Below are 12041 nucleotides of genomic sequence, written 5' to 3' on the forward strand. Positions count from 1 at the left end.
ATGTACTGACCCCATGGAGGAAGAGGAGGAGGCGAGGGGGGGACTGAGTTAATGTACTGACCCCATGGAGGAAGAGGAGGAGGAGGAGGAGGACTGAGTTAATGTACTGACCCCATGGAGGAAGAGGAGGAGGCGAGGGGGGGACTGAGTTAATGTACTGACCCCATGGAGGAAGAGGAGGAGGCGAGGGGGGGACTGAGTTAATGTACTGACCCCATGGAGGAAGAGGAGGAGGCGAGGGGGGGACTGAGTTAATGTACTGACCCCATGGAGGAAGAGGAGGAGGACTGAGTTAATGTACTGACCCCATGGAGGAAGAGGAGGAGGACTGAGTTAATGTACTGACCCCATGGAGGAAGAGGAGGAGGACTGAGTTAATGTACTGACCCCATGGAGGAAGAGGAGGAGGAGGACTGAGTTAATGTACTGACCCCATGGAGGTAGAAGAGGAGGAGGACTGAGTTAATGTACTGACCCCATGGAGGTAGAAGAGGAGGAGGACTGAGTTAATGTACTGACCCCATGGAGGAAGAGGAGGAGGCGAGGGGGGGACTGAGTTAATGTACTGACCCCATGGAGGAAGAGGAGGAGGACTGAGTTAATGTACTGACCCCATGGAGGAAGAGGAGGAGGACTGAGTTAATGTACTGACCCCATGGAGGAAGAGGAGGAGGAGGAGGACTGAGTTAATGTACTGACCCCATGGAGGAGGAGGAGGAGGACTGAGTTAATGTACTGACCCCATGGAGGAAGAGGAGGAGGACTGAGTTAATGTACTGACCCCAAGGAGGAAGAGGAGGAGGAGGACTGAGTTAATGTACTGACCCCATGGAGGTAGAAGAGGAGGAGGACTGAGTTAATGTACTGACCCCATGGAGGTAGAAGATGAGGAGGACTGAGTTAATGTACTGACCCCATGGAGGAAGAGGAGGAGGACTGAGTTAATGTACTGACCCCATGGAGGAAGAGGAGGAGGAGGAGGACTGAGTTAATGTACTGACCCCATGGAGGAAGAAGTGGAGGACTGAGTTAATGTACTGACCCCATGGAGGAAGAGGAGGAGGATGACTGAGTTAATGTACTGACCCCATGGAGGAAGAGGAGGAGGACTGAGTTAATGTACTGACCCTATAGTGCTTCCTGGGGCCGCTTCGATGCTCCAGACACAGTGCAGGTTATGTTCATATGGAGCTGGGTAACCTGGAGACAGTATTCGACCTGTAGGCTCATCCTTGATGGTTCCCCCACACTCCGCTAGAGAGGGAGAGAGAGAGAGGGAAAAGAGAGAGAGAGAGAGGGAAAAGAGAGAGAGAGGGAAAAGAGAGAGAGAGAGAAGGAAAAGAGAGAGAGAAAAGAGAGAGAGAGAAAAGAGAGAGAGAGGAAAAAGAGAGAGAGAGAAAAGAGAGAGAGAGAAAGAAGAGAGAGAGTAGTGGAGGAGACACAGAGAGAAAGTGCAGAGTGTAGGAGAGACAGAGAGAAAGAGGGAAGGAAATAAGTTAGTGATTTTATGGTATTATACTACTGTGAATTCAAGTGCTACTTTTAAGTTAAAAGCTTATTTATTTTTAGACTTAAAGAAAAATTAAATAAATGAATGTTATTGTATGATTCTTCCATTTCATGTTATAAATTTAGAAGGCGAGTGAAGAGACAGTTGTGTGAATGCATATTCAATAGGACTGTGTGCGCGCGTTTACTTATTGATCTGGTTTTGGCTGATTTCATGAGGCTACAGATGGAAAACCAACCAGTGGCAGGGAGATGATGTCTAGTGAGGAGGAGGAGGAGGAGGAGGAGGAGGAGGAGGAGGAGGAGGAGGAGGAGGAGGAGGAGGAGGAGGAGGAGGAGGAGGAGGAGGAGGAGGATTGAACTAGGTGAAAGTGGGCTGAGATTTTGCACATTTTCCCCCATCCATGAAACATCGGATCTCATTAAAAGTTTCTCTTTCCCAAACCGAGAATATGTTATGAAAATAGTGCACTAAGTTTTATAGACTTGACGATTTGCTAAAGTTTTTAAATATTGCCATGTTTCTGGATTTTTGTTTTAGATTCAGTCTCTCACAGTTGTGTACCTATGATAACAATTAAAGACCTGTACATGCTTTGTAAGTAGGAAAACCTGCAACATCGGCAGTGATTCAAATACTTGTTCTCCCCACTGTGTGTGTATATATATATATACAGTGCCTTGCGAAAGTATTCGGCCCCCTTGAACTTTGCGACCTTTTGCCACATTTCAGGCTTCAAACATAAAGATATAAAACTGTATTTTTTGTGAAGAATCAACAACAAGTGGGACACAATCATGAAGTGGAACGACATTGATTGGATATTTCAAACTTTTTTAACAATTCAAAAACTGAAAAATTGGGCGTGCAAAATTATTCAGCCCCCTTAAGTTAATACTTTGTAGCGCCACCTTTTGCTGCGATTACAGCTGTAAGTCGCTTGGGGTATGTCTCTCATACCAGGGAATGTCTGGTGGTCTGTCTCCTCAGCTACATAATACCAGGGTATATCTGGTGGTCTGTCTCCATAATACCAGGGTATATCTGGTGGTCTGTCTCCATAATACCAGGGTATATCTGGGGGTCTGTCTCCTCATGACTACATAATACTAGGGTATATCTGGTGGTCTGTCTCCTCATGACTACATAATACCAGGGTATATCTGGTGGTCTGTCTCCTCATGACTACATAATACCAGAGTATATCTGGTGGTCTGTCTCATCATGACTACATAATACCAGGGTATATCTGGGGGTCTGTCTCCATAATACCAGGGTATATCTGGTGGTCTGTCTCCATAATACCAGGGTATATCTGGTGGTCTGTCTCCTCATGACTACATAATACCAGGGTATATCTGGTGGTCTGTCTCCTCATGACTACATAATACCAGGGTATATCTGGGGGTCTGTCTCCTCACCACTACATAATACCAGGGTATATCTGGTGGTCTGTCTCCTCATGACTACATAATACTAGGGTATATCTGGTGGTCTGTCTCCTCATGACTACATAATACCAGGGTATATCTGATGGTCTGTCTCCATAATACCAGGGTATATCTGGTGGTCTGTCTCCTCATGACTACATAATACCAGGGTATATCTGGTGGTCTGTCTCCATAATACCAGGGTATATCTGGTGGTCTGTCTCCTCACCACTACATAATACCAGGGTATATCTAGTGGTCTGTCTCCTCATGACTACATAATACCAGGGTATATCTGATGGTCTGTCTCCATAATACCAGGGTATATCTGGTGGTCTGTCTCCTCACCACTACATAATACCAGGGTATATCTAGTGGTCTGTCTCCTCATGACTACATAATACCAGGGTATATCTGATGGTCTGTCTCCTCATGACTACATAATACCAGGGTATATCTGGTGGTCTGTCTCCATAATACCAGGGTATATCTGGTGGTCTGTCTCCTCATGACTACATAATACCAGGGTATATCTGGTGGTCTGTCTCCATAATACCAGGGTATATCTGGTTGTCTGTCTCCATAATACCAGGGTATATCTGGTGGTCTCAGTTCAGTTGCTTTGTAGACAAAACACGTAAAGCTAAGATCATTTGTTCATATGGAACTAAAATCACCTGTTCAAAATTTTCAAAACGACACAACTTAACATCAAATAATTACCATTTCAAAATGCATTTCACACATTACATCTGAGATGACTGTCTATTCATGTCATTACAATAATCTAACTATCAATTGATACAACTGATCAAAATGATAAGTAACTGTTGCGTTCTTTGGTCCTGCCATACATACTTACACGTACGCTATGGTCACAAGACGCAGGCCTAATTGTCCCTAGAATTTTTAAGCAAATAGCTGGAGGCAGGGCTTTCTCCTATAGAGCTCAATTTTTAGGGAACGGTCTGCCTACCCATGTCAGAGACGCAAACTCGGTCTCAACCTTTAAGTCTTTACTGAAGACTCATCTCTTCAGTGGGTCATATGATTGAGTGTAGTCTGGCCCAGGAGTGGGAAGGTGAACGGAAAGGCTAGGGAGCAATGAACCGCCCATGCTGTCTCTGCTGGCCGGTTCCCCTCTTTCCACTGGGATTCTCTGCCTCTAACCCTATTAAAGGGGCTGAGTCACTGGCTTACTGGGGCTCTCTCATGCCGTCCCTGGGAGTATTGTGTCACTTGAGAGGGTTGAGTCACCGATGTGATCTTCCTGTCTGGGTTGGCGCCCCCCCTTGGGTTGTGCCGTGGCGGAGATCTTTGTGGGCCATACTCGGCCTTGTCTCAGGATGGTAAGTTGGTGGTTGAAGATATCCCTCTAGTGGTGTGGGGGCTGTGCTTTGGCAAAGTGGGTGGGGTTATATCCTTCCTGTTTGGCCCTGTCCGGGGATGTCATTGGATGGGGCCACAGTGTCTCCTGACCCCTCCTGTCTCAGCCTCCAGTATTTATGCTGCAGTAGTTTGTGTCGGGGGGCTAGGGTCAGTTTGTTATATCTGGAATACTTCTCCTGTCCAACCGGTGTCCTGTGTGAATTTAAGTATGCTCTCTCTAATTCTCTCTTTCTCTCTTTCTTTCTCTCTCTCGGAGGACCTGAGCCCTAGGACCATGCCTCAGGACTTCCTGACATGATGATTCCTTGCTGTCCCCAGTCCACCTGGCCGTGCTGCTGCTCCAGTTTCAACTGTTCTGCCTGTGATTATTATTATTTGACCATGCTGGTCATTTATGAACATTTCAACATCTTGGCCATGTTCTGTTATAATCTCCACCCGGCACAGCCAGAAGAGGACTGGCCACCCACATAGCCTGGTTCCTCTCTAGGTTTCTTCCTAGGTTTTGGCCTTACTCTGGAGTTTTTCCTCGCCACCCTGCTTCTACACCTGCATTGCTTGCTGTTTGGGGTTTTAGGCTGGGTTTCTGTACAGCACTTTGAGATATCAGCTGATGTACGAAGGGCTATATAAATACATTTGATTTGGTTACTCTTAATGTATAGTTTTATGGAAACTGACAAACAATATTCCATGTATAGATCGTGAAAGTTTCAGGATAACGAGATGCATTGACACCAATTACCGTGGAACATGAACCAACTGGACCACATTATCTATGGATGTAATATTTCATCATCATTCTTTATCAGACACTGTTTCTATGGTCCCATGTACCACTTTTCCAGACCGTGTTTTCAGATTTGACATTACTGTACACTCACCGGCCACTTTATTAGGTACACCTATCTAGTACTGGGTAGGACCCCCTTTTGCCTCCACAACAGCCTGAATTATTCACGGTGTTGTACGTTACGAGATGCCCTTCTGCACACCACTGTTTTAAACAGCTGTTATTTGAGCATTTGTGGCCTTTCTGTTAGCTTGAATGAGTCTGGACATTCTCCTCTGACCTCTCTCATTAACAAGGTGTTTCTGCCCACAGAACTGCCGCTCACTGAATGTGTTTTGTTTATCTCACCATTCTCTGTAAACTCTAGAGACTGTAGTGCGTAAAAATCCCAGGAAGGCAGCTGTTTCTGAGATGCAGGAATCACCATGTGTGACATCAACATTCATACCACGGTCAAAGTTGCTTAGATTACGCATCTTGCCTGTTCTAATGTTTGGTCGAACAACAACTAAAGCAACTCTATATATTGAGTTGCAGGCAGACACATGACTCGCTGTTTGAAGGAGCAGGCTTTTGCATTAACAAGCATGTGTACCTAATAAATTGGCCGGTAAGTGCATATGTATTCAGGCCCTTGCAATTGCTTTTCCAATACTGCCAACGCGTTACTGATTAATTATTTCACATTGTGGTACGAGTATATAGTGAAATGAGTGGTATCCACCTACAACAACATAGTGATAACATGGAGCTGTATAGTGAACAGAGTGGTATCCACCTACAATACCATAGTGATAACATGGAGCTGTATAGTGGAGCTGTATAGTGGACTGAGTGGTATCCACCTACAACAACATAGTGATAACATGGAGCTGTATAGTGAACTGAGTGGTATCCACCTACAACAACATAGCGATAACATGGAGCTGTATAGTGAACTGAGTGGTATCCACCTACAACAACATAGTGATAACATGGAGCTGTATAGTGGAGCTGTATAGTGAACTGAGTGGTATCCACCTACAACAACATAGCGATAACATGGAGCTGTATAGTGGAGCTGTATAGTGAACTGAGTGGTATCCACCTACCACAACATAGTGATAACATGGAGCTGTATAGTGAACTGAGTGGTATCCACCTACCACAACATAGTGATAACATAGAGCTGTATAGTGAACTGAGTGGTATCCACCTACTACAACATAGTGATAACATAGAGCTGTATAGTGGAGCTGTATAGTGAACTGAGTGGTATCCACCTACAACAACATAGTGATAACATAGAGCTGTATAGTGAACTGAGTGGTATCCACCTACAACAACATAGTGATAACATGGAGCTGTATAGTGAACTGAGTGGTATCCACCTACAACAACATAGTGATAACATGGAGCTGTATAGTGAACAGAGTGGTATCCACCTACTACAACATAGTGATAACATGGAGCTGTATAGTGCACTGAGTGGTATCCACCTACCACAACATAGCGATAACATGGAGCTGTATAGTGAACTGAGTGGTATCCACCTACAACAACATAGCGATAACATGGCTGGTGATCCAGGTCACAATAGAGGTCAAGCAGTCGGAGGAGAAAGACGAGTACGACATGGTGGTCAAAGGAATGGCAGGGGACAAGCATCTCTTCTGAGAGGTGGTCGTGGACCTCGTTGGAGAGGTGTAGGGGGAACGTGGTAGAGGACAAGGCCACGGACCAAGCACCCCTTCTGAGAGGTGGTCGTGGGCCTCGTTGGAGAGGTGTAGGGGGAACGTGGTAGAGGACAAGGCCACGGACCAAGCACCCCTTCTGAGAGGTGGTCGTGGGCCTCGTTGGAGAGGTGTAGGGGGAACGTGGTAGAGGACAAGGCCACGGACCAAGCACCCCTTCTGAGAGGTGGTCGTGGGCCTCGTTGGAGAGGTGTAGGGGGAACGTGGTAGAGGACAAGGCCACGGACCAAGCACCCCTTCTGAGAGGTGGTCGTGGGCCTCGTTGGAGAGGTGTAGGGGAACGTGGTAGAGGACAAGGCCACGGACAAAGCACCCCTTCTGAGAGGTGGTCGTGGGCCTCGTTGGAGAGGTGTAGGGGGAACGTGGTAGAGGACAAGGCCACAGACCAAGCACCCCTTCTGAGAGGTGGTCGTGGGCCTCGTTGGAGAATCGGTAAAGTCTTCAGCATGAACTAAACATTAGGCTACTCTCAACTGTCAAATGACTGTATACTGCATGACAATGTGTACCACAGAGTAGGTGATGTGACTAAATGTGTTCTTACTGTAATTTTCCCTGCAGAATTGAGACTAGGCCAAATAGGGGAGGCAGAGGCAAAATTCTGACTGACCAACAAGAGTGTGTCAATTTGGTTCGGGCCAGAGATGGTATTCACCTTACAGAAATTTGGCAGCACATCTTGGACAGTGACGACATGTTCAACAATGTGGAAGCCATACGTTTTCTGACTAATGCAAGCATGCTGAAAAGGCACCAGGTGTCTCTAAAACAGCCGTGGGCCTTCTGAAAGAAATGCAGACAGAGTGAAGCGACTGAGGACTGAGTATGTTCAGGTATGTTCAGTTTCAAGATGCCTGTTGTGAAAAATTCCAACCAAAATTCTACATCGCTTTAATCAGTAAAAAAATGTATTTTTAGAGGGTGATGGAGCTGGATGCTGATGAAAACCATCACAAACTCCTCTTTTTGGATGAGGCTTCGACCACGACAAGGAGGGGAGGTCGGACTTTCTGCCAGCGGGCAACCATCCAAGTACCAGGACAACGCGGGGCCAACATCACCATGTGTGTGCCTCTATATCAGAAGAAGGTGTGGTTGGATGCAGAACACCTATTGGATCATATAATGCAGCTCTCCTTGTAACCTTCCTTAATGAGCTAAATCAGGTCTGTAGAGCTGATGGTATGACCTATGTCATTGTGTGGGATAATGTCAGGTTCTACCAGGCTCAAATGGTGCCTGGTTTCAGGCCCCTCCACACTTACCACCCTGTACTTACCCCCATACTCTCCTTTCCCTAACGCTAAGTTATTTTTCTCCACATGGAGGTGGAAGGTATATGATAGGCACCCTCACGAACAAGCCACCCTTCTCCAGGCCATGGATGACATGACATCACGGCAGACCAGTGTCAGGCCTGGATTCACCTGAAGATTCTTCCCAAGATGTTTGGCCAATGAAAACATCCATTGTGATGTGGATGAGAACCTGTGGCCAAATCCACAAAACAGGGTTGATGGAAATATTGAAGTAGTAATTTATCTTTTGTTTGCTTTTTACAGTAAGCAGTGATGTTTTACATTAAGCCAGGTGAGGAACACTGCAGTGATGTTTTACAGTAAGCCAGGTGAGGAACACTGCAGTGATGTTTTACAGTAAGCCAAGGGAGGAACACTGCAGTGACATTTTACAGTAAGCCAGGTGATGTTTTACTGTAGTTTTTTTTTTCTTTTTTGTAGCTAAGTATTTTAGCTTTGATTCAAAGAAACCTATGTTGTGATTTAAATGTATTTCATCAACAAATGTAATTTTGTTCAATGATTCCACTGTGTCTGTAGTATCCTCTCTACAAGTTATTTTACAGTGATGTATTTATGTGTAGTAGCATAATGAAACATGTGTCACATATTTTTACTTCAATATTTAACGATTTTACAAACAACTACACAGTGAAACTATCGGTATCTTCTGTGTGGGTGATCTAAATGAATGTTCCTATGGTATTGCATGATAAATTAGTTATTTGAACCAATGATTCTGCAACTGCAAGGTTTCTTTAAACAATATGAAAGCACAATGCAATGTTTTGAACATTGGACAGCCTGTGTTAAAAGTGATGACCATTTTGAGTTTGGTGTCTGGAGTTTTGAAAAATGACCACAAGATTCTGAAATTAGTGCCAAAATTATTGTAAAAAACGGTAATATTGCTGCTAGGATTGAGGTAATTTATCCTGTTGTATGCTGGGAAATTAAGGGAATGGCAGGCTTGTCATGTTTAAAGACACAAATCACATGTTGTCAGGTTAGGATGGTCAGGGGTGTGTGCACGTGCATGTGAGTGTGCACATGGACATGTGCATGTGAGTGTGTGTGTGTGTGTCTGCGTGTGTCTGTGTGCGTGTGTCTGTGTGTGTGTGTGTTAGTTTGGATGTAAGGGGTAGTTGAAGTGACGGGTCTAGTTTCACAGCTCAATAAGCAGTGAATCCTTCAGAGCCCTGAGTTTAAACACGATAATACATGAACAACTTTTTCACACACACACACACACACACACACACACACACACACACACACACACACACACACACACACACACACACACACACACACACACACACAATCTTGTTGATGAATTGGAAAAAGCATATGCAGTATCTCTCACTAAGCCGGGTCTGAAGTGACAACGAGAGACAAACCAACAGACACACACACAGAGACACACGCACACAGAGACACACAGAGACACACAGAGACACACACACACACAGAGACACACACACACACACACACACAGAGACACACACAGAGACGCACACACACACACACACACAGAGACACACACAGAGACGCACACACACAAAGACACACAGAGACACACACACACACAGAGACACACACATGAGGAGACAGACCAGCAGATATACAGTGGTATTATGTAGTCATGAGGAGACAGACCACCAGATATACCCTGGTATTATGGAGACAGACCACCAGATATATCCTGGTATTATGTAGTCATGAGGAGACAGACCACCAGATATACCCTGGTATTATGGAGACAGACCACCAGATATACCCTGGTATTATGGAGACAGACCACCAGATATACCCTGGTATTGTGTAGTCATGAGGAGACAGACCCCCAGATATACCCTGGTATTATGTAGTCATGAGGAGACAGACCACCAGATATACCCTGGTATTATGTAGTCATGAGGAGACAGACCCCCAGATATACCCTGGTATTATGGAGACAGACCACCAGATATACCCTGGTATTATGGAGACATGAGGAGACAGACCCCCAGATATACCCTGGTATTATGGAGACAGACCCCCAGATATACCCTGGTATTATGGAGACAGACCCCCAGATATACCCTGGTATTATGGAGACAGACCACCAGATATACCCTGGTATTATGGAGACAGACTACCAGATAAACCCTGGTATTATGTAGTCATGAGGAGACAGACCAACAGATATACCCTGGTATTATGTAGTCATGAGGAGACAGACCACCAGATATACCCTGGTATAATGTAGTGATGAGGAGACAGACCACCAGATATACCCTGGTATTATGGAGACAGACCACCAGATATACCCTGGTATTATGTAGTCATGAGGAGACAGACAACCAGATATACCCTGGCATTGTGTAGTCATGAGGAGACAGACCCCCAGATATACCCTGGTATTATGTAGTCATGAGGAGACAGACCACCAGATATACCCTGGTATTATGTAGTCATGAGGAGACAGACCACCAGATAAACCCTGGTATTATGGAGACAGACCACCAGATATACCCTGGTATTATGGAGACAGACCACCAGATATACCCTGGTATTATGTAGTCATGAGGAGACAGACCACCAGCTATACACTGGTATTATGTAGCTGAGGAGACAGACCACCAGATATACCCTGGTATTATGTAGTCATGAGGAGACAGACCACCAGATATACCCTGGTATTATCTAGTCATGAGGAGACAGACCGCCAGATATACCCTGGTATTATGTAGTCATGAGGAGACAGACCACCAGATATACCCTGGTATTATGTAGTCATGAGGAGACAGACCACCAGATATACCCTGGTATTATCTAGTCATGAGGAGACAGACCGCCAGATATAACCTGGTATTATGTAGTCATGAGGAGACAGACCACCAGATATACCCTGGTATTATGGAGACAGACCACCAGATATACCTTGGTATTATGGAGACAGACCACCAGATATACCCTGGTAGTATGTAGCTGAGGAGACAGACCACCAGATACAGTGCCTTGAGAAAGTATTCGGCCCCCTTGAACTTTGCGACCTTTTGCCACATTTCAGGCTTCAAACATAAAGATATAAAACTGTATTTTTTTGTGAAGAATCAACAAAAAGTGGGACACAATCATGCAGTGGAACGACATTTATTGGATATTTCAAACTTATTTAACAAATCAAAAACTGAAAAATTGGGCGTGCAAAATTATTCAGCCCCCTTAAGTTAATACTTTGTAGCGCCACCTTTTGCTCGGTGTAGGCAAGGTAACCTGGGTTATGCCTAACCAGTTTTAATGAGAGGGGAGAATGGAGTAGGATGGTGCCCTTAACTTCTCCTGGGTAGGGGGCAGCATTTGGAATTGTGGATGAAACGCATGCCCAAATGAAACTGCCTTCTCCTCAGGCACAGAAGATAGGATATGCATAAAATAATTGGTAGATTTGGAGTTTCCAAAACTGTTCAAATAGTGTCTGTGAGTATAACAGAACTGATTTGGCAGGAGAAAACCTGAACCATCCCGGAAGTAGGATTTTGTGTTGTTGTTGTAGATTTCTATTCAATGCCATGAAGTATCCATTGATTTAGGACTCAAATTGCAGTTCCTATGCCTTCCACTAGATGTCAACAATCTTTAGAAATTGTTCAAGGCTTGTATTCTGAAAAATGAGGGAGTAAGAGCTGTCTGAATGAGTGGACCCTGCAGTGTCATGAGCACGACCAAGAGAGTGTGCCTTTCTTGTTTACCGTTTATATTGAAAACGCTATCGTCCGATTGAAATATTATAGATTATTTAGGCTAAAAACAACCTGAGGATTGAATATAAACATTGTTTGACATGTTTCTATGAACTTAACAGATACAATTTTGATTTTTTTGTCTGCCTGTTGTGACTGT

At 44.8% G+C, this 12041-nt stretch overlaps 1 protein-coding gene across 1 annotated transcript in view; it reads right to left on the minus strand.

Moving 5' to 3' along the window:
* Window positions 1–12041, minus strand: part of LOC135549478 (CUB and sushi domain-containing protein 1-like) — a 1027892-nt gene that overhangs the window by 374024 nt on the left and 641827 nt on the right. The window contains 1 exon segment of the mRNA XM_064979475.1: window positions 1128–1254. Coding sequence (XP_064835547.1) covers window positions 1128–1254 — 127 coding nt within the window.

This window comes from Oncorhynchus masou, chromosome 12 (assembly GCF_036934945.1).
Source record: "Oncorhynchus masou masou isolate Uvic2021 chromosome 12, UVic_Omas_1.1, whole genome shotgun sequence".
Taxonomy (NCBI): domain Eukaryota; kingdom Metazoa; phylum Chordata; class Actinopteri; order Salmoniformes; family Salmonidae; genus Oncorhynchus; species Oncorhynchus masou.